This window comes from Mesoplodon mirus (assembly GCF_964341445.2).
Source record: "Mesoplodon mirus genome assembly, chromosome: 2".
Lineage (NCBI taxonomy): Eukaryota > Metazoa > Chordata > Mammalia > Artiodactyla > Ziphiidae > Mesoplodon > Mesoplodon mirus.
The window spans coordinates 177,122,109-177,149,819 of record NC_138977.1 but is presented as its reverse complement, the minus strand read 5'-3'; the positions used below and the strand labels follow the sequence as shown (position 1 = coordinate 177,149,819).

General features: G+C 36.3%; 1 protein-coding gene across 9 annotated transcripts in view; it reads right to left on the bottom strand.

The window, feature by feature from the left end:
• CCSER2 (coiled-coil serine rich protein 2) overlaps positions 1-27,711 on the bottom strand; it is a 149,855-nt gene that overhangs the window by 73,680 nt on the left and 48,464 nt on the right. For 8 of the 9 annotated variants that reach the window (XM_082601002.1, XM_082601001.1, XM_082601003.1 and 5 more), the window contains 2 exons: positions 10,094-10,184; positions 1,855-2,017 (listed from right to left, as the gene is read on the bottom strand). In XM_082601002.1, the coding sequence (XP_082457128.1) occupies positions 1,855-2,017; positions 10,094-10,184 (254 nt within the window). Of the gene's footprint in view, positions 1-1,854; positions 2,018-2,721; positions 2,854-10,093; positions 10,185-27,711 lie in introns of those variants that run through there. The other variant, XM_082601004.1, reaches the window with a different exon arrangement.

Here is a 27,711-nt window from a genome sequence, read left to right as displayed (position 1 = left end):
TTTATGCATCACTATCCTAGACAAAAACCTGTATGCTCCTGGAGTCCTGCATACAACACTTTGAGGCACCTCTCATCATTACACTGTACTAATACTGCATTATAACTATCTGCATACCTGTCTCTCCCATACACTAAACACCTTGGCAGTAGGAAGTATTTATTACTCATATTTGTATGGGATGGAAAAGGCACAAGAGTCTTCTACCTACCTGATAATTGCAATGATTCCAACTGACCTCACACGCTGCATAATTCTTTTTAACCTCCTCAAAACAATACTCTGAGAAGCCACTACCAATCTACAGCTTTCACCTCTCACACCATCTGCAAATTCATTCCAGCTTGAGAATTTAGCACAGAGCTCAACATACAGGTTCTCAAAAAATACTTCTCAAATGGTTGAATAAATCTTGTCTTATAAGCAAAGGTTCATATTTTAGGTAGGCTTCTAAATTTTCATAAGTTGGCCTTAAATTTACCTTCTTATAAACCAACCATCAAAGATGAAGGAAGCATCATCTTCATTATTAGCAATGAAGACTATCTTTACATCAGATTCCTGCCTGATAATACCAACTCTCTGATGTCCATTCCTTATCAAAAGCCCAGATACGAGAAACAGAACAGCCAAAATAATGCCTGGAAGGGTATGTACTCCATACATTCTTCCAGATCTTCTAAATTTTATCCTGGCATCAAATTGTACCAACAGAAGGATCTTTAGTTGGACCTCACTGTTTCATGATCCACTGTACAACTGCCTTTTCTCACTTAGAGTTTTTTGTAGCATAGATTGAAGAAAATAAAGAAAAAACAGACTTAAGGAATTTATCATTATTTCTACTTTGGGAAGCTGTCTGAGACCTGTCCACTATATCACAAAGTATTCTCCTTATAAGAACTCATGCAAAGCAACTGCTTTCAGGTTTCTATCTCATAAAAGCAAATTAATTGAGAAGCATACCCTTTATCTTATGTATATTATAAATCTTGTAATGGATCAAGTTTTGTTCTTTGCTTTTGCTGCAAGGAATCTTAATTTTTTTTCTTACTTCAAGAACTATACAGTGCCTTAAGTTTCCCCCCTTCCACTATGTCTTTATCCCACTTTTATTATTTGTATCGTAAATGTGCTCCAAAAGGACCTCAAATCCCTAGGAGAATGAGATGACAGAGTAAAAAGGAAAAAACTTAATAACTGCCATCGGGTGCTAGTAAGTCAGACACTGTTCCAGGTACTTTTATCCCTGATCCTTGAACACTGAGAGAAAGGTATTATTAAGTATGTTTAACAGATGGTAAACTAAAGTAGAGAGGGGTTAAAAAATTATCTAAGCTCACATAACTAAGTTGTACCAGGCCAGGGTTTGACCCCAGGTTTGAATGACTACACAGCAACACTATACATAAGGTCTGACCAAATCAGAGACTATGCTACGCTTCAAAAAGAAAAAGAATTCTAGTATAGTACTTGAGGAATTTTAAAATTTCAATTTATTATATAAGTAAAAGAAGACAAATCACTTGGCACTAATTTTACACATTAATATCTTAAACATAATAAACTTCAACAAAGTCAACATCTCTGATCATTCCCAAATAAGAACTAGAAAATCACACAAAAATTTAAAGTTCAAACAGCAGAAATAAATATTTATATTCACGACAAAGCTAATGAAAAAAGTTTTGAGCCAAAAGAAAAGAATCAGACATATTATTCCAATTAGTACCACATATAACTTGAAATGTTTTTTGGTGCCTCTAAAAACAAAGACGAAAAACAGTTTTAAGGCTGGGGGGAAATATGATTCAAAACTAATAAGATGGAAAATAAAATTGAAATTAGACTCACCTGCTCAAGTCACTTTTTCCATAGTGATGATAGTGGTCAGGATGGCTAAGGTGGTAATGTTCCTGTCCACTCCACCTCTGGGGTGGCCTTTTCCAAAATCCTTCTTGAGACTGCCGAACATTTCTGTCTGATCGGTCAAAGCGGTTCATATTGTCACACTCCACTAGACAAATTCAAAAGCGAAACACTAGAAACATGTACACACACTCTACAAAAGCTAACTACTTATAGCTCAATAATTAAATGCTGCTGAAAATATAAAAGTAATATTCTAAAAATACCAGCCATTTATGTTAGCTAACCACGAAATCAAGATTTTCAGAAGAAAAATGACTAGTTCTTTCAGTGAAAACCAAACTTTATATTATTCAAACTGAAGTAAATTATAGAACTTTCATTATCACAGTCACTTAAGTGACAACAGTCCCACTGTCTTAAAACAGGCAAATTATCCTTGAAATCAACATTATACATTTTAAACACCAGTAGTCAGTTTTAAGTGGTTTTCATCATTATCAGTAGTTGGTTCTGACTTCAGAATGAAAATGACAAGAAAAAGTAGAAGATTTTAAGTCTGGTAGAGAACTCATTCCTAAAAATGAATGCCACAATTAATTTTTACTGATTTCAAGAAGCACAAATTAACTCTTCATCATAAACAAATCATATTTTTTAAATTAAGCTCACAGTTTTAGAAAGTAAAACGCTCCAATCTGCCGACAGTGGAGCTTGTTCAAAAATTCTAAAATGCCACTGAAAACAAAGCCAGCACTTTGCAGCAACAAACAGTACACTCCCTGAAATCCAAATGCCACAAAAACATGAAAAGAATTTCTTTGAAACACCCCAAGCTTCTCCTTCACTTACCCAAACACTTTTTCCTCACATATCTGAGCACTCACTAAGAGAGTTACTTTGTACGAGGGAGACATTGTGTCGCTTGCTGCCTACTCAGACATAGTTGCATACAAGGCACTGACAAACAGGCCTTCCTTCCTGCTCAACTCCCAGCCCTCCCTGTGGGAAGCAAGCCCAGTTTACCCTGTGACTCCATCTTCACTCAGTGCTTACATAGCCTCTGAGTTAAGACTGTTACTAAAAATACAACTAAACACTAACCCAAGGCAGGAACAGGAAAGGTTTCTCTAGTCTGAGAATTATTACATGAGAAAGTTCAAATCCTGCATGTTCAGAATCCCTTGTGATAAGAAAGCTTTAGAAATCAACATAATCCTCCCCAATTAAAAAAAAAAAAAAAACCTCACTATTTAAATGATTTTTTTAACTTAACCTAAGTCTGAATTTGATACATGGCAAGTGTTTAATTACAGTATACCAGATAAAAACAAACTTCCCCACTCCAAAAAAAAGGCTGATATAGTTAAAGTGTATATGTTCAATTCTAATATACACTGAACTCACTGTGAACACATTACTTGTATATGAGTAACAATTTAAATAAGGTTATAAAAGACATTGCAATTTTATTAGAAAATTTCCATTAGAGAAATCAATTTGGGGAAGAAAACAATAGGTTTTATAGTTAAAAAAATTTTTTAAGAAAAATTTTTAAAAGAAGACTTACATTTGAAATTATTTCTAACAATTTCTCATCATCTTATTGGGATAAATTAAGATATACATATTTTTTTAAAGTTCAATAAAGAAAACCGGACTGTTATGTAAATAAAGGCATGGTGATCATTATGCCTCAAAAGTAAGGAGGAGAATATAAGACAGCAAAAGAAAAATAAATTGAAAAATAATCCTAAGAAGGCTTAAAAATGCTTTTAGTTGACATTCACATTATACTCATAGACTCAGTTAAGTTCCTTAAGTATTTGTACATGGCGTTAAAATGTTACTTCAGGTTAAGGAATTGTGTATAGCTGAGGGATAATCTATACCTACTTTTAAATCTGAATTCATATTTCCTCTTAATTCACGCAGGTAAAATTCCATTCACTCCCCAAAAAAGAAATTCTGTAATAAGAATCTGATATATAATTAGTATATCATCCACACAGTGCACTCAGAGTAATAAGAAGCACACTAACCAGGAAAACAGGTCAGGAGATGGGGTTAAATGCTGTGGGAAATTATAATGCAGAAAATGATGTGCTGCTTTTGTATTTACTAAAGATTGTTGGTACTACACACAGGCTCCAAATAAAGCACTTTCATTGAAACATGAACTCAACCATCAGCATAACGACAAACAGGCACCGGAAACAAATATTTTCCATGACTACAAAACACTATTGTTAGAATTGGGACAGAGGGGGGCTTAAACTCTCAGAAAAATGTCTCCTCCAAGACTCTGAAGGAAGGAAGGGTCCTGCTTATACTACTACTGCAGTACCCATCAATCATATTTTGATACACTTTAAAATGTTACTAAGAAGAGAATGCGAAATAACATTAGTGGTGGTTTCTTAGAAAAGACTAAGGGCAGAGAGAAAGAAATAACAGAAAATAAAATGGAAAGCCAATAAAATTACAAGATGGAGTTAATTTAAAGCCAGTTTCCAGTGCGAATGAAGGAACAGGACAAACCAGACTAAGAAAGGAAATAAATCCTTCTGAATGTGTAATATCATAGGGAAGGATGAGGCAAACCTAAAGGCTTTCCAAAAAAAATTTTAGGGCTTCCCTGGTGGCACAGTGGTTGAGAGTCCGCCTGCCGATGCAGGGGATACGGGTTCGTGCTCCAGTCTGGGAGGATCCCGCATGCTGCGGAGCGGCTGGGCCCGTGAGCCATGGCCGCTGGGCCTGCGCGTCCAGAGTCTGTGCTCCGCAACGGGAGAGGCCACGACAGTGAGAGGCCCGTGTACCGCAAAAAAAAAAAAAAAATTTTAACCAATACGTTGATCAAAACTATCTACACACCAGATTTGACCCTAATTATGAGTTTAGGAAAAGAGAATAAATAAACGCCTTCTGAAGGTGCTTTCTAGTTCCCAAAGTAAAAGGCAGATTTTAGTAGGTATTTTACTATGAGTAGGAGACAGAATTTTCAGGACTTCTACCCTGTGATGAGGGAAAGAGAATCTAACATAGCTAGCTGAAAGGTATGGGATATGGAGATGCCTATGTCTAACACTCATCATACCCATTTCTTCTGATTTGATAAGGAACGAAATATGATGCCAAATGTACCCTATATTCTTTCTAATAACTTAAAGTCCTAAGAAGATAATGGCTGACACAGGTAGTATTCCTATCTATGACTAACAACTGGCTATGAAGATAGCAGGAAGAAATTACACATCAGAAAGTCTGGAAAGAAATGTGTCATGCAGGAGGTTTTACAATCTGAACAAGAAAGTTTTTAAAATGAAATTTGGCTTGAAAGGAGAAAAGCTCATGTTAAAAAAAAAATCATGAAGTTGATATTACTAAATGCCATTAGTACTGAAAAAGGAAGATAAATTTCCAGAAGAAAATACAGTAATTGGAAAGTGGTAAAGGACAATACTACTGACCTCATATGACTATATCTCAATAAAATGTTTAGCAAAAAAGTGGCCTTAGGAAATAAATATATTAATAACATGAAGTAAGTGCAATTTAATAGGCACCATAATTTGATGGGGTAGGATTCAGGAAGTAATTAGAAAGACATGTTTTTCAACAGAGAAAAGTTTAAAACAGAACGAGTAGAAGAAAGATCACATCTAAGAAAATGTATACTATGGAAATTTCATAAACCTAAGGATGATGCTATGAATGTGCCAAATGCTAGGCTTTAATCTGTAGGCAATGAGTGACCATTAGAAGTTTCTGAGCAAGAGAATAAAACAATACAACTATGCCTTTGGTATAACCAAACTGTTTATATGAGAGACACTTTAGAAAAAAAGCAAGCAAATCTCAAATACCCACTGGTCCGCTAAAAGAAATTCAGATTCCAAAATTTCCTTAAGACATTCCTTCACCAAGGTAAAAGAAAAATATAAAAGAAAATGGTCTCTCTTTTTAGATCCTCCTAAATTGCTACTCAAATCTGAAGTCCTTTTTCCTTTTATTCCTCTTCCCTCATTCTATATTCAATTTCCGTCCGTCCCATCTCTCCCTTTAACCTCTTTCCCTACCCCTCAAGCTGACCAGAAACCTAAAAAACTCTATACCTCTTAGTTAACCTTCCTTCAGAAGACGGAAAATTCCCTTAAGGTTGACTTGGCTCTGGTCTCATCCTGAGCTGACAGCCATAGCTACAGACTTTCTAAGGTCTAAACAAGACGGGGAGAAATTTCCAGAAGAATTTAGAATACTTTTAGCAATTGATAATCCAGGACCTCCAGATCTATACCAATTAGTTCATACATTAGAAGGAAATCTAGGTGCATAAAAACAGAATAGAAAAAGCACAGTGTGAAAAACCTAAAGTTGACTTAAGAACCCACCACTGTGTAGAGGAGGAAAGTTTTTCTCAACTCTCTTAGGGCCTGAAAATAAAACTGACAAGATAGATTAATGGGAGAAAAGCATACAGATTTATTTAATATGTGACATGGGAGCCTTCATGAGGAAATGAAGACCCAAAGAAACAGTTAGACCTGTATATTTTTATGCTAGGCTTGATGAAGAGTAGACAGTCAAGGAGGAATGTGACAGGTTAAGGAGTCTAAGTGTGGTAAACTGGGGGAAACTTTAGCAAGGCCTGTTTGTTAGGATCTTCTTGGTCTAACTTTGTCTTCAGAGATAAGGATGCTCCTTTCCTCTAGGTATGGGGAAGGCACCTCTCACATGACGGTTTTATGACTTGTTTCAGGGAAGATGGGCAAGAGGGGGAGGAAATCAGAGTGACTTTTCTGCTTCTGCCATTTTCTCAAACTCCTTCAGCTTAAAATATTCAATATGCCAAGGTGCCATATTTTGGGGTCATGTGTCCTGAACTCCATCAATTGCAGAGGAAATCAGAAGTTAGAAAAGGACTTTCAGAGGCTGTCAACAAAGTCTTTTCTGTGAACGTAGACTGGGCTCTGATTCAGTTCTGTAAGCAAAGGAAGAATAAATCCACTAGAGAGTTCACAGATAGACTAACACCATCAGATAGCATTCAGGAATAGATTCTGAAAGAGATGTGACCTCGTCTCCCTCCTCACTTGCCAGCCTTCCAGTGCTTGGCAAGAGACTTAGAAAAAAGCAGAGTAAGACTCAGAATAAAATGATGTCCTTCACATATAATGAGATGCCTCCACCCCAGTAAATTAAACACTGGAGAAAGGAGTCTCTTGATACACTTATAGATAAATAGCAGGGCACTGAAAAACTGTCTTGCATTGCCTAAGAAATAAAAGAGAAAAAATAAGTGGGTGATTAGTCAAAGTGTTCTGAGGGAAAAATCAAGCACCCAATTTCAGGTTTTACCCTTAAACTCAAAGATAAAATTTTCTAAACAGTAAAGGACAACCCTGCAAATATATTATTGATATAGGCACTATAATATCAACTTTAAACCCTGTGACTATTAAATAACCTCCCCCTCAGTGTCACTAAACCACCCAGTGTAGCTATCTCCAATAACTCAGACAGCTCCCAAGTCCTAGCCCATCACTGTCCAAGAAACATTTGACCAACAAACATTCTTTCCTTGTCTGTGCTACCACATATGCTACCTTAATAGGTACACAAATGTAATTGCCAGATAAATATTCTCTTCATGGCCTCTTCCTTGAAATCCCAGATGACTTCCCTATTCATAATAAAGTCACAGCAAACTTGTGTCCAAATCATACCCAAACTAAAGATCTCAACAAGGTGCCAGTCTTCCTGTTGACAAAAATTCCACTGATATTGGCAGAATTAGTGGGGCTGAACCCATAAAATCCAGAATGATCCATCTAAAACTCTACCCAAATTTGCACAGTAGCTTCAAAAACCAGAAGCTAAAGGGAACTAAAACCAATAGTCTAAGTATATTAGAAGACTCCTTAAGCCTTGTACTAGTCCTTGTAACATTCCTATCCCGCCAATAAAAAAACTCAGCGGCAGTGGGTATAGTCATTCAGGACCTCAGACCTATAAAGAGAATAGTCATTCCCTCCTTCCCAGTAGTACCAAATCTAAATACTGTTTTATCTTTGGTGCCTCTGAAGGCTACATATTTTAGATCCAGGTTCTGCTTTCTTCAGTGTTCAATTAGCTCAAAATAATCAATACTTGTTTGCCTTCTCCTAGGAAAATCCATAATATATGTGAGATGTTATACCTCAGGAGTTCCCTCCTACTTTTCACAAGTCCCCAACCAAGACCTCAGAAACTTTAAATTGCCTTGTGATTCTACTTTTACCTAATATATGGATAACTTTTTGTTGTGCTCTAAAGATGAGGCAGGCTCTAAGACCAATGCCATCTCTCTACTTCCTGGTTTAGCTAAGGTTTCCAAAGAGAAGTTGTTATAGTTCTGTCAAAGTAAAATGCATTAGATAATTTATTCCACGGAGGTAAATCCTCCATTCCTCACTACCAGCCCTTAAAACTTCACATTAAATCTCCTGGATCATAAAGTCTCATTATTTTTTCCCTAATAATCATTAATGGTTTATGTTTTAATTCTGTGTTCTAAAATACTTTTCCACTTGATCTTCCAGGCCACTAATTCAGATTTCAACTATGCTTTCTGTCATCGATTGAACTGTTTTGTTGGGAAATCTTCTTTTATAATAAGCTCCAGAAAGTATTGTGCTGCAATTGAATCTCTCTAAGTGCTCTCATTATTATCTCTTTCGGCCACTCTAATCCCGGGAGTTCTGTGTTTTCCCTGCTCCTCTTCCTGGGTACTGGCTGTGATTTTTCTTTCTCAGTTGACTAGAACTCAGCACTGATTGCTAGAGTATCCCAAGTGACAGCAGAACCACAAGACGATGCAACAGTCTCTATCCCTGTGGTAGAGTAGATACTGTTCTCAGCTCTACACTCTGTCCTTCAATAGACTTATACATCCAATGTCCTCTGCAGCAGAGATTCACACTGTGAATAGAGTATACTTCCCAGTCACACTGGTCTTAGGGTTGGCCATGTAACTTGCTTTGGCCAACAGGATGTGGTTAGAATACCAGCGTGCTGGTTCTAAGTGAAGACTTTAAGAGGTGCTATATGCATGTTTCTCCTCACCCTGTTGTCCTTCTGCCATCTGCCATGAGCACAATCTGCTCCAAGGAGTCCTGGTTTCAAAATGAAGAAGCAAGGAGTAGACCTGAACTCAGTCCCACAGCCTGAGCTGTCCCAGCTAATACAAAGATCCATGAATGAGAAAAATAAATGTTTATTTTGAAAGCCACTGAGATTCTAAGAGTGATTATTATACAGCATCCTGGCAGCAGGGGAAAAGAAAAAACAAACAAAAAAACCCTGACCAATATGACAAAACTGAACAGCAAGCAGGCTGCTTGTACCTCGATGAAGCACTAGAACAACCAACCACCCTCTCTGAAATATCCTTGCATTTTTCTAGCATCATGTATAAAAAGGACTTCACTACCCTTTTTCGTTCATCCCTGGCCCCTGGAAGGCCTAAGAAACCTGGCAAATGTTGACTAACAGGGAATCCACAGCTCTCTGAGATTCTTCTTCCAGGAGGATCCTCATTTCAACCCTTGCCCCAGAGGATTTCTAGGCTGGTCTCTGGTTCCTGACAAGTCTTTAAGACAGAAAATGCTTCAAATGCTATGGCAGTGGGGGCAAGAGCACCTAGGCCCCTCTTGCACATGGATTATCTAAAGCCCCACTCCAGCAGTTACTGGGATCCAGAGACGAAGACAGACCAGATTTAAGAGTAAAAAGGATAGAATGATTCATTCAGGTCACCATTTTCCCAGAATTGATTTTTTAAAAGTATTTATTAACTTAATGGTTTTTGCTGCTGTTTTACAAGTCAAATGATATCTCTTTTTCTCTAAATTTATGTTTTCTTAAAATCAAAATGAGACAAAGGAATAAAAAATTGGATAAGACAAAGGGAAAAAAGGACAAATCCTATCTACCAGATACTTTAGGATTTAGGTATACAATCTTATTGGATCATACAGAGTTATACCTAAGACCTACAAAGTCAGGTTTTAAACATTTAAATAATTTTGCAAATGAACCTGTTTAACCTCACTTAAGATAAATTCTCAGGCTGAAAAGGCTACCACCATAGAGATAAGGAAGTCTGTAAGTAACAAATACCAAATTGGATATAGTCAAGTAGCGCAACTATATACTTCTGAAGGTTCAATATTGTCCCCCCTACCATTCTCAAGAGGTGCATCCTCAGGCAGATCCACATCAAGCATAAGGTCATCATCCTCAAGGTCACATGATTCAAGATTATTCAGAATATCCTGTAAACAAAAGCAGAAAAAATGCTATAACCTAGCTCAGTGTAATCATTATTTTTGAACATCACTATATGAGAATCTTATTTTACTCAATGTTTATGTGGTTAAGAATAGATTTTAAAGATAAAATTTAAAAAAAAATAGATTCAACTGGTTTACTTGGTTAAGCTATTTGTAACATCCTTTTCCTAGTCTTCTTCCCCACCAGTCATTTTTATTTGTATTTTTAAAAACTTACACAGTGCTCACTATCTGCAAGATATTGTTCTAAGCACTTCACAGATATCAATTGATTTCTTTAGTCTTCACTATGATTTAGTGACTAGTATAATCCCCATATTATACATGATAAAACTAATGCACAGAAAATCTAAATCCCTGGCCAAAACAGAATGTGAACAAAAGAAGGTCAATCTCCTGAGTCCACGCTTTTAACAACTTCCCTGATAACATGAATAATCAAAAATGGTAAACAATCTCACAGGATGTATTCATATTTGGTGTGGGAGGTGGTATTTTATTATCTCTAGGGATCTGACGACTTAGGTAAATTAATGAAGTGAGTCTTTAATGATGTCATTATTACATTTCCTTTCCTGAGCCAAAAACCGCTGCTACTACTACTTTCAGCACCACTACTACTTCCTTGGTTTATCTTAATTTGTTCTTTCTCTACAGTAGGACTGGACTACTCAAATTGGTTATAAGCAGTCCCTCCTGGGTTCTATTTGCAACCTTGTTAGCTAACATCTATCCTTAGAAAAGTACTGTTTTGCTTTAGAAGACTCTTATTCGGAAATCTAAATAACTAAGTAAACAAAAACTAAGTTTAAGGTAATGAACTCAGTTTGACCTATAGCCCACTAGTGAATCCCTCCAATCCAAAAACTGATCTAATACTGCAAGATCTTGCCTTAGTATATACAAGTAAAAAGATCACAAATTCACAAATCTTTAAATGGGACTGAGAGATTATGACCTTGAAAAACACTCACAGAAGGGGAATATCTACTTTATTACAGATAATATGAATAAAATTAGAAGTATTCCCTATATTGGATATTCCACACAAATCTTTTCAATTTTGTGTTGGGCCTTCCTTCCAGGGTCCACTGAGAACTAAGAGTAATTGGAATAATTGTTATTATTTAAAATGAACAAAAAAACTGCATAATTATTTAACCTTGGCATAAGAAAAAGGTATTTCGCAGAACCTCTTTCCATTATGAAATATTTTCTGTTCTTAAAACAGTCTTCCTAAAAAAAAATCAAGGAAAAAAATGAATATGGAAAAAAAAAAAAAACTGGCAAAGGCCATAATGGACAATTCACAAAATAAATAGAAAATAAATAGATAGAAAAACGGCCAATAAATACAATGTAGGAAAGAATGCTACCACACCAATGTGGATTTATCATGATTTAGAGGAATCTAGTATTCATACAAACCATCTGGAGGCCAATTTGTTAAAATTTAGCTAAAACCTTTTTTAAAAAGGCAAAGTCTTCCCTCCTAATAATTTATCCCTTAGAAACAGACAAATGCAAAAAATATATGTATAAGTGTGGTGACTGTAGCATTGGACAGAATAGCAAAAAAAGTAGAAATGAGGTAAATGTCCAACAACAGAAAAATGGTTAAACAGGAAGTATGATATAGTCATACAACAGAATATGATGTTGTTCTTAAAAAAAGATAATAAAAATATATTTACAGACATAGAAAGATGTTAATTGGGGAAAAATACGGACTAGTTTGTTTCCAATCTTTTGCTCTTACAAATAATGTTTCAACGAATCCCTATATGTCAACATTAAATTGAAATAAATGAATCTGTATATCAAGTTGATGGTATAACACTCAGAGGGAAACTATTTCAAGTGGGGGAAAAAAATCCTCAAACCATTTTCAGTAATTACATTACAGATGGTAATAATGGTGTTGTTATTCTGAGACTTGTGTATATTGGTATTTGCTGAAAAATGGATTCTCATCTTAGGAAAAGGAAAATAAAGACGTAAAAAACAATGAAATTAAGTAAAAATTCTATGCTATGTTCCTGAGTATAAGTGGGAAGTATCAGTATGAACACAAGATGTTTTTCATCTTAAAATAAAAGATACATTTCTTCCACTGAAAAGGCCTACATGTTAACTGGAAAAAAAAATCACATCTCTAAAACAGCATGTACAGAATTATCCATTTTATGAAAAAAACATTGTATAATATGCATTGGAAAAAACTTAGAAGAAAACCAAAACACAGGTTAACTATTTTAGGATTATGAGATTTTTCTTTTTCTTTTTTTTTTTGATTAGAGGACCTGTATTTTCTCATTTTCTGCAATAAGTATTATAACTTATATAATTTTACTCCTAAAATCATATCTTCAATTAAAAAAATTTGGCTATTTGTATGAATATGTGTGAAACAAGATGATATTGGGCACCCCAGGCCAAATCTGACAACTAAAGACACAGCAAAGAATCAAAGGCAATAGAACCTCATTTTCTAAGTCCAAAGCAGTGCTTGCTGAGATGCACCAGTCAGAAAAAGGAGCACTGTCACCACTGCCAAAAAGGTGTTCAACTTTTCATAACTAACTAAACTCTACATATGTTTTGTAGGGTTTTCTGTAGGTTTCATTTTATAACAAAGATTTAAAAACATAGTCTTAGGGAATGGGAATGAGCCTGTTCTAATGAATTCAAAAGTGGTAAAAAAAAATTGTATCACTTTGAGAAGTTACTAAGAAAGCTCAATGGAAAAGGAAGGGGGACACAGTTAGCAATAGTTACAGAAAAGGGAAACCATCCATATTTATGCTTCAAGTTAACACTCATCAATAAATCATTATATATGATATTTCAGAAATTTATCTAGATACATGGAAAGATGCTCTGTAAAATGGTGGGCGGGGAAGCAATTATATATGTACAATATGACTTCATCTTTAATGCTGAAAAATACATTTAAATGTCTGAATGGTGATAAACCAAAGAATTGTTATTATTTTCCACTATGTGAGACAACATGTGCTATGTTCTTTGTATTCTTTTTGATTTTGACTTGTTACACTTTTTTTGATTTTGTAATAAGGACATACTGCTTTTATAATTAAAGCAAAACTTCACACTGAAAAGCGTGAACCTCCCTTAGCAACAGCAAGGAAGTTCAAACCACACAAATCTAGCCTGCATGTGGGAATCCTCAACCCAGCCCATCCCCTAACCACAATAATAACCAGAGCCACCTACCTCTCCCCTCTTCACTCGAGCCATTCTGTACTACTTTGGGTGTCTGTCCTGGTGTTCCCAGAAAGTCTCACTATGTGAATAATAAATGTTTTCACATTCTCTTGATACATGTGTGGCACCATCTTTCTCGACACTGAACAAATCTGGGGAGAGGGGAGTTGATCCTGCCTCCATGTGGCAACCACAAGACACACCATCAAAAATTCAACACATTTGAAAACCAATATATGCAACGCACAACTCTGGGTACACGATATATTCATGTAAAAAGACAATCCCTATCTTGAGAGTCTGCTAAACTACTCCATGATATTGCTGCCTTGGCATCCATTTTGTGTGACCAAGAAGTCTGCAGGGGCCTGCCCTAGATAACACTTCCAGAGTCACAAGCAAATGTAAATTCCTAACAGGACTTCTCCAGCAGCCCTTGTGAGCAACAGTCTCCCCTGCCTCCCAGGGACTGCCCCTTGTGAAACCTTAGATAAGACCACCACCGAGCTTACCAAAACCCTGCACTTCTTGGTTTGAACTGCCCAATCAAGCCTTAGCCCAAGAACCCAAAAGCACTCCAGCCATGGACCCTAATAATAAAAGCATGTGCCCCAGGTTCCTGCCACTATGTTTGCCCTTGTATGGCTCCTCGAGGCATCCCACGTTTTCCCATATGGCCCCTGCAGGCATGCTATGTACTTCCTCCAGGACCTGAGAGTAATAAACTTCTCTATTTCTATTACCCTTGTTGTCTTTTGTTGAATTGGGGTTCACCAAACACCTTGGGGCTCTACTTAACAAATGTTAATTTAACAAAGTCACAACAACCTCCAAGCTTACTTGTCTCCCCTCAAACAGACAATTCCTTCACAGTATGGTATTCCCAAGTGCCATGAGGGTATATCACATGGATATATATCTTGGCAAATCAGAGCCAATCTAAAACAAATTCAACTGCAACAAAAAGAATAAAATACCTAAGAATAAACCTACCTAAAGGGACAAAAGACCTGTATGCAGAAAACTGTAAGATACTGATGAAAGAAATTAAAGATGATACAAATAGATGCAGAGATATACCATGTTCTTGGATTGGAAGAATCAACATTGTGAAAATGACTATACTACCCAAAGCAATCTACAGATTGAGAGCAATCCCTATCACACTACCAATGGCATTTTTCACAGAACTAGAACAAAAAATTCCACAATTTGTATGGAAACATAAAAGACCCCGAATAGCCAAAGCAATCTTGAGAAAGAAAAACGGAGCTGGAGGAATCAGGCTCCCAGAGTTCAGACTATACTACAAAGCTACAGTAATCAAGACAGTATGGTACTGGCACAAAAACAGAAATATAGATCAATGGAACAGGACAGAAAGACCAGAGATAAACCCACACACATATGGTCACCTTATTTTTGATAAAGGAGGCAAGAATATACAATGGAGAAAAGACAGCCTCTTCAATAAGTGGTGATGGGAAAACTGGACAGCTACATGTAAAAGAATGAAATTAGAACACTCCCTAACACCATACACAAAAATAAACTCAAAATGGATTAAAGACCTAAATGTAATGCCAAACACTATAAAACTCTTAGAGGAAAACATTGGCAGAACACTCCATGACATAAATCACAACAAGATCCTTTTTAACCCACCTCCTAGAGAAATGGAAATAAAAACAATAATAAACAAATGGGACCTAATGAAACTTAAAAGCTTTTGCACAGCAAAGGAAACCATAAACAAGATGAAAAGACAACCCTCAGAATGGGAGAAAATATTTGCAAATGAAGCAACTGACAAAGGATTAATCTCAAAAATTTACAAGCAGCTCATGCAGCTCAACAGCAAAAAAACAAACAACCCAATCCAAAAATGGGCAGAAGACCTAAATACACATTTCTCCAAAGAAGATATACAGATGGCCAACAAACACCTGAAAGGATGCTCAACATCACTGATCATTAGAGAAATGCAAATCAAAACTACAATGAGGTATCACCTCACACCAGTCAGAATGGCCATCATCAAAAAATCTACAAACAATAAATGCTAGAGAGGGTGTAGAGAAAAGGGAACCCTCTTGCACTGTTGGTGGGAATGTAAATTGATACAGCCACTATGGAGAACAGTATGCAGGTTCCTTAAAAAACTAAAAATAGAACTACCATATGACCCAGCAATCCCACTATTGTGCATATACCCTGAGAAAACCATAATTCAAAAAGAGTCATGCACCACAATGTTCACTGCAGCTCTATTTACAATAGCCAGGACATGGAAGCAACCTAAGTGTCCATCAACAGATGAATGGATAAAGAAGATGTTGCCCATACATACAATGGAATATTACTCAGCCATAAAAGGAAATGAAATTGAGTTATTTGTAGTGAGGTGGATGGACCTAGAGTCTGTGATAGAGAGGGAAGTCAGAGAAAAACAAATACCGTATGCTAACACATATATATGGAATCTAAAAAAAAAAAAAGGTTCTGATGAACCCTGGGGCAGGACAGGAATAAAGACACAGATGCAGAGAATGGACTTGAGGACATGGGGAGGGGGAAGGGTAAGCTGGGATGAAGTGAGAGAGTGGCATGGACATATATACACTACCAAATGTAAAACAGATCGCTAGTAGGAAGCAGCCACATAGCACAGGGAGTTATCTCCTTGCTTTGTGACCACCTAGAGGGGTGGGATAGGGAGGGTGGGAGGGAGACACAAAAGGGAGGAGATATGGGGATATATGTATACGTATAGCTGATTCACTTTGTTATAAAGCAGAAACTAACACACCATTGTAAAGCAATTATACGCCAATAAAGATGTTCAAAAAAATTAAAAATTTTAAAAATAAAATAAAAAATGTTTAAATAAAACAAATTCAAGTCAAGACAACCTAAGAAACAACAAATTCAGCCTCTAGAACGTGGAGGAGGAGACTATATTCTGCATAAACAGTATGGTAAGGGCAAGGAGGCAAAAAGCATAATCTATTCCAAACGTTGGCAGAAACTTTTTTAAAAGATGAAAAGTATTTTAGATTTTGCAAGCCTACAGAGAAAATCAAGTATATTATGTAGGTACTTATATAACCATTTAAAGTGTAACCTCTGGAAGTGTAAAAAACATTCTTAGTTTGCAGGCTGTGAAAAAAACAGGTGGTTGGTCAGATTTCTCTTACAGGACATAGTATGCTGATCTGCTCTATTCAAATAACTTCAAGTAGCTCATTAACACTTGTTATGGACTGAATGTTTGTGTGTGCATCCCCCCCCAAAATTCATATGTTGAAGCTCTAACCCTCAATATGAGGATATTTGGAAATATGGCCTTTGGGAGATAATTAGGTTTAGACAAGGTCATGATGGTGGGGACCCGATCATGGGATTAGTGTCCTTAGAGGAAGCAAAAGAGACCAGAGCACACAATCTCTCTCCCCACCATGTGAGGGTTCTGTTAAAAGGTGAAGAGGGCCTTCACTAGGAACTGAATCTGCCAACACCTTGATCTAGGACTTCCAGACTCCAAAACCATAAAAAATGTCTCTGTTCAAGCCACTCAGCCTACGGTATTTTGTTACAGTAGCTAGAACTAAGACAACACTCAGAGTGTAAGGGGAAGGGACAGAAATATATCTACATCATGAACAACTATTTCAGCCATGTTAAGGAGTTTGGACTGTATCTCAATGACAGGGATATGACTGTTGAGTTTTAAGAAGTGACAAATTGAGATCTGCATTAAAGAAACATGATTCTGGTTACAGTGTAGACAATGGATTTAAATGGGGGGAAAAAAAGCAGTTTTGTAGCTACTGCAGAATCCATGTGACATATGACAGCAGCCTGATATTAATTAGTGTCAGTGACAATGAAAGAACAGCAATTATAAGACACACAGAGGAGTTAGGATCTAAAGAACCAAAGTTAACTAAGAAGAAAAGAAAGAGCCATGAATGACTCCTTGGTTCCTGGATTTAGAAACAGGTGGGTGATTACCATTCACTGAAATAAAGTACTGAAAAAGGATGACCAGATCTGATAGGAGATTAAAAAATTAATAAATAATATTAGAACCTGACAGTTTTGACATGCCTGCTGCATCTTCAAGAAGACATGTCCACCAAACAACTAAATATACAGGGGAGTGGAGTTGAGGTGTGGGAGTCACTACCACATAGATGACAACTGAAAGTTGTTGAATAATGAGTTTGACAAGAGACACAATGCTGACTGAGAAGATTGGATTCTAATATCTGTCTTAGACAGTTTTTCCCACATTCCCATAGAAGGTCTCTGTTTCTCCAATATCAGATTTTGAGAAGAGTTGTATCAGAGATATTATTAGACCTTTCAGAAATGATTCAGGCAAAGAGATAAGAAAAAAAATTATTATAATTTTTCTTCACTAGTGTAGAAATCTGTCACTTACACAGCCTAGGAAGTGCATTATTATAGGAAGAAAGGAAGCCATGTAAGCATGGAGACTGTTTAACATGGGAAAGTGTTTCTCTTCCATGTTTGTGATGGTGGCAGGCTTTTCCTCTCACTGGCAAGCCTGCATTTGTTGGGAGCCAACATCCACATACACCTGGGAGATGATCTAGCACAGCCATTAGCTGGGAGTATGACAATGAAAACATAAATCTGTATACTGTCTGGCTTCCAGAGGCTTCCCACACATCTCATTGGAATTAAAACCCTGACTAAACACATATAAGCAGAAGTGCCACAGAACTTCCTTGGTCTCTGAGAATGCTTTTCCATTAAAAAAGAGTGAACTATGAGATGGTGGGCCAGTGCTTCCTTAACGAGTTTCTCCTTCAGTAATACATTGAAGAAAGCCTAAATGTTTCTGGCAAATAAAGGACTTCATCACAAGTTTGTATTCATCACCATGCAGTAAAATTAATTTTTTCTTTTGGCATACAGTTTATGAATTTTAAAACACATATAAGTTTGTGTAATCACCAATATAATCAGGACACATAACAATTTATTCACCCAAAGAAACTTCCTTGTACTATCCAGTTTTAATTACACCCTCTCCCACCCATCACCCCTAGCAGACAATGATCTGTTCTCCATCACTATAGTTGTGTTTTTTAAGAATGTCATAACGGCAATCATACACTATGTAACCTTTTGGGACTGGCTTATTTCACTCAGCAGAATGCCTTTATGATTAATCTAAATCATTGAATATATCATTAACTCATTACTTTTTACTAGTGAATAGCATTCCATTGCATGGATGTAACAGTTTGTGCATCCATTTACTCACTGAAGTAAACTGGTTTTTCCAGTTTTTAGTTATTATAAATAAAGCCACTATGAACATTCATGTACAGGTTTTTGTGTGAATATAAGATTTCATTTCTCTAGAGTAAATACCCAAGTGAGTAGGACTGTTCGGTGATATAGTGAGTTTATGTTTAACTTCATAAGAAGCTGCTAAACCATTTCCCAGAATTGCTGTAATAATTTGCATTCCAATTATCATTGAGACCGGCCTTTCCCATATGCCCCTCCCCAGCTTGACTGCAGACTTAAAGTAGACCTTGTTCCCAGTGTGGGACTCTGCTACCTGGTTCCAAAGGGCACAGTGGCAAACTTATTCAAGAAATACTGTGTTTGCCCGCTCTAACCTGTCTGGGGTTACCTGAATGACTAACACAAAGTGCTTTTCTTTGTTTTGCCCAACTTGGAATTCACTCAGGCAGAAAAGCTGTGGGCACTGCTCAAAACCACTGTAAGTGAAACAAACAATCCACAATCACCCTGGGGCAAAAGATTATAGTTGATATAATAGAATACTAAAAGACTGATAAAAAAGGCTGGGGAGAGAATTTCTTTGGGAAATTAGGTAATTCAAAAGTGCCATGTATGTTGGGAATTTAGAAAGCCACAAAAATGCCCAGGGCAGAATGTATCCTCAGTAAAGACCTAAGAAAGCCCAAAGCTTTCACCTCTGGCTGATCTCTAGGCCCAGAAAAAGTAGCAAGTGAAGGCTAAGGGTAGAACTGTAAATGGTCAGGCTAAAGATTGAAGGAGTGGCCCAACAAAGAGCCAATATGCAGACAGAGACACTGAATGGTTTTTTTTTTTTTTAATTTTGACTATAAGATCTTTTAATCATCCTTCCTTTTAATTCTTTGCTCTTTCTCTGCCTCCTTCTATTCTTCTTTCCCTTATTCCCTTCCTCTTCCTCTCACTCTTCCTCTCTCCCTCTTTTTTTCTTTTCTTTCTTTTTATTTGCCATCTGGCATTCAAGGAAATCTCTGCATAAAACACTAAGTAAACACAAGCTAAAGTAACACACACTTCATAGACCACACATGACAAGAAGAGAGACTTTGGAAAAATAGTTTAGAAAATTCACTAAAAAAAAGGGGGGCACTTCCCTGGTAGTGCAGTGGGTAAGACTCCATGCTCCCAACGCAGGGGGCCCAGGTTCAATCCCTGGTTGGAGAACTAAATCCCACATGCATGCTGCAACTAAGAGTTCACATTCTGCAACTAAGAAGCCCACATGCCACAAGAGTCCACATGCCACAACAAAGATCCTGCATGCTGCAACTAAGACCCAGTGCAACTATAAATAAATAAATAAATAATAATTAAAAAAAAAAAAAACAGCTATAGCCTAAAAAAGTTAACAAAAACAAACCCTAAGGAAGATGAAGGATATGATTTCCAGTGTTGCTATATTAAAATATTTAAAATGACTAGTTTTCAACAAAACCTTAGGGACATGCAAAGGAAGTATCATCCAGTCACAGAAAAAAAATAAAAATTAACAGAAATGATCCCTGAGGAAGCCCAAGCACTGAACTTAATAGACAAAAGCTTTAAATCAACTATCTTAAATATGTGCAAACCTCAGGCAAAGTATATCTAACCAAGTACAGAATATCAGTGAAGATATAAAACATAAAGGAATGAAAAATAAAAATTCTGGAGGTGAAAGTAAAACAATTTAAGAGAAAAACTCCTAAATACATAAAATAAGTATTAACAAACACAAAAGGAGAAATCGACAGTAACACAATAATAATAGAAGACTTTAAGACCCCACTTGCATCAACAGACAGATCATCCAGACAGAAAATCAATAAGGAAACACTGGCCTTAAAGAACATGTTAGACTCATTGAACTTAATAGCTATCTATAGGACATTCCATCCAAAAGAGCAAAATACACTTTTTTTTTCAAGTGCACATAACACATTCTCCAGGATAGATCATATACTAGGCCACAAAACTAGTCTCAAATTTAAGAAAACTGAAATCACATCAAGCATTTTTCCCACCACAACACTATGACAACTAGAAATCAACTACAATAAAAAAAACTGAAAAAGACACAAACACATGGAAGCTAAAGAATATGCTACTAAACAAACACTGGATCACAGAAGAAATCAAAAAAGAAAGAAAGGAAAAAAAAACTGGAGACAAATGAAAATGGAAACACAATGCTCCAAAATCTATGGAATGCAGCAAAAACAGTTCTAGGAAGGAAATTTATAGCAATACAAGAAAACATCCTCAACAAAATACTAGCAAACCAAATTCAACAATACATTAAAAGGATCATACACCTTGATCAAGTGGGATTTATCCCAGGGATGCAAAGATGGTTCAATATCTGCAAATCAATCAGTGTGATACAACACATTAACAAACTGAAGAATAAAAACCATATGGTCATCTCAATAGATACAGAAAAAGCTTTTGAGAAAATTCAACATCCATTTATGATAAAAACTCTCCAGAAAGTGGATACAGAGAGACTATAATAAAGGCCATATATGATAAGCCTAAAGCTTATATCATACTCAGTAGTGAAAAGTTGAAAGCATTTCCTCTAAGATCAGGAACAAGACAAAGATGCCCACTCTTGCCACTTTTATTCAACATAGTATTAGAAGTCCTAGACACAGCAATCAGACAAGAAAAAGAAATAATAAATGGAAAGTAAGAACTAAAACTGTCACTGTTTGCAGATGACATGACACTATATATAGAAAATTCTAAGGACACCACCAAAAAACAGAATAAATGAATTCATTGAAGTGTCAGGAAATAAAATTAATATACAGAAATCTGCTGCATTTCTATACACTAACAACAAACTATCAGAAAGAGAAATTAAGAAAATCCCATTTACAACTGCATCAAAAAGAATAAAATACATAGGAATAAGACTTTTACTCTGAAAACTGTAAGACAATGATGAAAGAAATTGAAGATGACACAAACGAATGGAAGGATATATGTCCTCATGGACTGGAAGAATTAATATTGTTAAAATAATCATACTACCCAAGACAATCTACAGATTGAATGCAACTTCTATCAAAATACCAATGGCGTTTTTCATAGAACTAGAAGAAATAATTCTAAAATTTGTGTGGAAACACAAAAGACCCTGAATCTTCATGACTTTGCATTTGGCAATAAATTCTTAGGTATGACATCAAAAGCAGAAGTAATAAAAGAAAAAATAATTTGGATTCATCAAAATTAAAAGCTTTTGTGCAACAAAGGACATTATCAATAAAGTGAAAAGACAACCTACAGAATGAAAGAAAATATTTGCAAATCATATCTAATAAGACTCTAGTATCCAAGATACATAAAACCACAAATAATCCAATTTTTTAAGTGGGCAAAGGACTTACATAGACTTTATCTGAAGAAGATATATAAATATCCAACAAGCACATGAAAAGATGCTCAACATTATTATTCATTTGGGAAATGTAAATCAAAACCACAATGGAATACCACTTAATATCCAGTAGGTTGACTAAAAAAAAAAAAAAAAAAGACAGTAAACAAGTGTCATCAAGTATGTAGAAAAACTGGAAGACTTATACATTGCTGGTGGGAATGTAAAATGATTCAGCTGCAATTAAAAAAACAAAAAAAACAGTTCAAAAGCTCTTCAAAAAGTTAAACACAGAATTACTACATAATCCAGCAATTTCACTCCAAGGTATATACACCTCAAAAATTTAAAGCAGGTACTCAAACAAACACATATACATGCATGTTCATAGCAGCACTATCCACAACAGCAAAAAGGTAGAAACTGCCCGTATGTCCTATGTCCATTAATGGATGAATGGAATGTACATATGATGGACTATTATTCAGCTTTAAAAAGGAATGGACTCCTGAAACATGCTACAAAAATGTGGAAGAACCGTAAAAACACTATGGTGAGTAAAAGATCTGGGCACAAAAGGTCACATGTTGTATAATTCCACATATGAAATATCCAAAATAGGTAAATTCATACAGAGAGCAGATTGATGGTTTCCAGAGGCTGGGGACAGGTGAATGGGGAGTAACTACTTAAGTGAGTACAAAGTTTACTTATGGGTAATGAAATGTTTTGGAACTAGACAGAGGTAGTGGTTGCACAGTATTGCAAATATACAAAATGCCACTGAAATGTTCGCTTTAAAATGGTTAATTTTATGTTGAATGAAATTTCACTCAAGAATAAAAAAGAGCTTTTGAAAATTAAAAAAATTGCTCAAATTTCTAAGAAAATTAATTGTACATTTAACCTTTGATCCAATATCACCATTCTATATATCTATCCCCAAAATACAAAAAGACAAGGCTATTTATTAAAGAACTAGTTGTAATAGCAAAAGCATAATATATATGTTTAGAAGCTGAGGGGTGGTAAATATATTCATATTTGCTTACTTTTTCTTAAAAAATGAAGTAATAAAAAATTAATTTAATTAATGAAAAATGTATTAAAAAAAACATTGTATTTATGAAATTTAAAAAAAAAAAATTAATTTAAAACTTTTAAACAAATATCTGTATTTTCATACTCCTTCCCCTACCTTAGCCTCTATAATATGCTATTCTTATGTAATATGAATGTTATTTGGGTGTTTGTGTTGTTTCCAATATTCTACTATCACAAATAATGCTTAAACAAATCCCTAAAAATCAAAAGTAAAATAATATACACAAACCTGTGTATCAAGTTCATGGAATAACCATTCAGAGAGAAACTATTTCAAATAGAAAAAAAGAAAGAAAGAAAGAAAGAAAGGAAAAAAATCCTCAAGCGGTTTTCAAGAATTATATTGGTGGTGGTGGAATTACTGGGTTGGCCAAAAAGTTCGTTTGGGTTTTTCTGTAACATCTTACAGAAAATTACAATATTATTCTCAGACCTTCATAGGACAATAATCCCATCAACTTTGCATTCCTAACAGCCTCTATTAAAATTTCACCAAACAGTTTTGCTTCACAATACTAGATAGGGCATAATATCCTTTTCCATAAAACATTCAGCTAAGAAGACCAACTACTTCACATAAAGCCTGTTTAAACTTTCACTTGAACTTTCATCTTAATCCCATCAACCAATGCATTACTATTTTCTCTCAGTCTAAAAGTGGCCCCAGTTAAGACATGTTCATCAACATATTTTGATACCAAAGTACATGGGGGTCTGTGTCAAGGAGTCCCAGAAAGGTCTCTTCTACACCTGGTGACCATTTTACCCACTCACATACATAAGGCCTTAGGTCCCCAGAGGGGAAGAGTTAAGAGCCAAGGGACCCTATCCCTTCTGTCAATCTTCATTTTGACTAATCTGCCAGACCATTGTCCCAGGTGATTCCAGGTCAGGTTTCTCAATTTCACCTTTGCCTTTAAGCTTTTCAAATTCCTTCAAACTGGGATAAATACAGTGGTATTGCTGAGGCCCCTTTAAAGTTGTAGAACCAGCATTAGCTCCCATTGGTACACTCAATCTTCAACACTGCTGCATTAACACCTTTGTCTTAACCTCATCAATGTCCAATATATTCACTACATTTCTCATAAACATCGACCCCTGATGGGATGAATCCCTTGGCTCTCCCCTTCTGTTTTCCTCCCTTTTCTTGTTAATGACTTTTTTTTCATCTTTAACATCGATAAGGGAAACTGAGACAACAAACCTAATAACGTTTCTCAGCTGCTTGGTTTTACAACAGTATTGTTTCATGAGGTGCCCATGTAAAAGGGGCCCTCTTAATCACAAGAGATACCATGACCTGGTTATGGGGCATATTCAGTAGATAAATAACCTTCATAGGACAATCATCACGTCAGTCCAGCATGGCTTGCTATGAAGTGCACAGACTCTTCATCTATGGTGTTCCACTTCATTTATAGAAGAAACACAGTCTCTCTTCTCAGATAAACAGACTTTACAGCAAGTTTTATCCAGTCCACCAGGCTACCCACTCCCTCAGGTAACCTACTATGGACAGCCATTTGTGATTGTTCTACAGTGAGCTGTGGGTCTTATGTCAACCCAACATTCTCTTCCACTCTGTAGCATTCTAAACCAAAGATACTACCCCTAAATTAGTCACTCTTGCAATCCATTTTACTAAAAGTTCTTCAGGAAGTTGATGACACAGATCCATAAAATAAGACTACTCCTTGGCACTATAACCCCTGGTTTCAGTAGTTTCTTGGGTTTTCCCTCTCCCTAACTGGACCACCTTCCTGGTAACCAGAGTTCATAACAGTACTGCCTTTTGTCCTAGAATAATCTCTCTCATTAGGGGCGGCTTTAAAGCTATTAGTGGTAGATCAGACTGACTGAAATCTAAGCTTGGCCCAGCATCAGGATCAGCCCCAGCACTCTATATTACTTTCACTTTACCTATTACAAGTAACAATAGCCAACACATTATATATTTAGTTTGCTTCTTATTATTCTGCATTTCCTTCTGTAACCAGTGAGCCACCTCATTGGGGATTGTGTCTCCCACCATTTCTAAATTCTATTCCATAACTTTTGCCTTTAGTAATGGATCGCAGCACAGCTGCAGTTTCATATCATGAGCAACTAGATAGCCATTCAAGAATCAAAATTTCTTCATCCCCAGTCCTTTCATCCTTTCTCTTCCCACAAGCTTCAGTGAGGCAGGGTTATCTAGCATATTCAACTTTTTCTGACACCAACCACAAGGACTTTTGACACTAATGATCCAGAGTTAGGACAAACTTCACAGGTGAAGGGCACAGTCTTCCACAAGACTGACATTAATTCAGACATCACTGGCCAAAAAAGCTCGGGTTCCCAGGTCCTGTATGTCCTACTAACTGCCTACAAATGCAGAGGTTCCCATGACTCCCTCAGGTTATTCACTAGAACAACTCACAGAACTCAGGAAAGCAATATACTTTATGATAAGCTGTATTATAGCCAAAATGGTATAAATCAGGACAAACCAAAAGAACAGACACACAGGGCAAAGCTTAGGATGGTCCCAAACGCAAAGCCTCTGTGTTCTCTCCCCATGGAGCCAGAAGAGGTCACCTCCTTGGCACACGGATCAGCAACATATACAGAAAGTATGGTTAACTAGGGATGTTCACCTGAGATTCAGTGTCCAGAGTTTTTATAGTAGTTTCATTACAAAAGCATGCATGGTTGAATCATTGGCCACACGACTGAACTCAATGTCCAGCCCACTTCCCCTGCTCCCCAGAGATCAGACTAATAGCAGAGGGCTCAACACCCCAACCCTCTAATCACATGTTTGGTTTTTCTTGCATGGCCTACCCTGACCCTGAGCCGCCCTGTTAGCATAAACTATTAGGGCCCACAGTGAACAAAAACACTCCTATCACTTGGGAAATTCCAAAGATGTAGAGGCTCCCACGCAGGAACTAGGAACAAAAGCCAGCTGAATTCTTCGTTATACAACACAAGACTTACTATAAGACATAACAAGACAGTAATCAAGACAGAATGTGACTGGCAAAAGAACAGACATGTAGATCAACAAAAAAGAACAGAGAGCTCAAAAGCAGACCCACACAAATACACTCAACACATTCTGACAAAAGAGCAGCAGCAATTTAATGCAGAAAGGATAGTCTTCTCAACAAATAGTGCTGGATCTTAGACAAAAGTTTATGCAAAAAAATTAACTCAAACATAGGTGTTACACAAAAATTAACTCAATATGGATCACAGACCAAAATGTAAAATACAATACTATAAAACTTCTTGAAGTCGAAAAACAAAGTAGAAAAACTACATGACCTTGATCTGTGAAAGAAAAAATTAAGTTGGAATTTATTAAAATGTTTGGTCTGTAAAGGACACTTTTTTTTTTACATCTTTATTGGAGTATAATTGTTTTACAATGGTGTGTTAGTTTCTGCTTTATAACAAAGTGAATCAGCTATACATATACATATATCCCCATATCTCCTCCCTCTTGCGTCTCCCTCCCACCCTCCCTATCCCACCCCTCTAGGTGGACACAAAGCACCAAGCTGATCTCCCTGTGCTATGTGGCTGCTTCCCACTAGCTATCTATTTTACATTTGGTAGTGTATATATGTGAAGGACACTTTTAAGAGAATGAAAAGACAAGGCACAGGCTGGGAAACACATGCAAAACACATATCTGATAAAAGACATATCCAAAATATACAAAGAACTCTTAAAACTCAACAGTAAGAAATGAATTTTAAAGTGGGCAAAAGATCCAAACTGACACTTAAAGATACACAGATGACAAGCATATGAAAAGATGCTCAACATCATTTGTCATTAGGGAATTGCAAATTTAAAACGATAACAGGATACCACTATACACCTATTAGGATGCCTAAAACACAAAGCACTGACAATTGCTGGTGAGGACACAGAGGACCTAGAACTCTCACTCACTGCCAGTGGAAATGCAAAATGGTACAGCTACTTTGCAAAACAGTTTGGCAGTTTCTTACAAGGCTAAACAGTCTCACCACGTGATTGAGCATTTGCACTCTTTGGTATTTTCCCAAGTGAGTTGAAAACACCTGTCCACATAAATACCTGCATGTGAATATATAGCACCTTTATTCATAATGGCTAAAAATGAAGCAACCAACATGTCCTTTGATAGCTGAATGGATAAACAAACTGTGGTACAATGCAGTATTATTCACCAATAAAAAGAAATGAAGTAGCAAGCCACAGAAAGACCCGGATGTATCTTAAATTCACATTGCTAAATGAAAGAAACCAATATGAAAAAGCTATGTGCTGTATGATTTCAATTATATGACATTCTTAAAAAGACAAAATTATAGAGATGGTCTATATATTAGTGTTTGCAAGGGGTTCATTGCAGGGAGGGATAAGCACATAAAATATAGGGGACATTTTTTGGATGATGAAACTATTCTTTATGATACAAGACATTAAGCATTTGTCAAAATT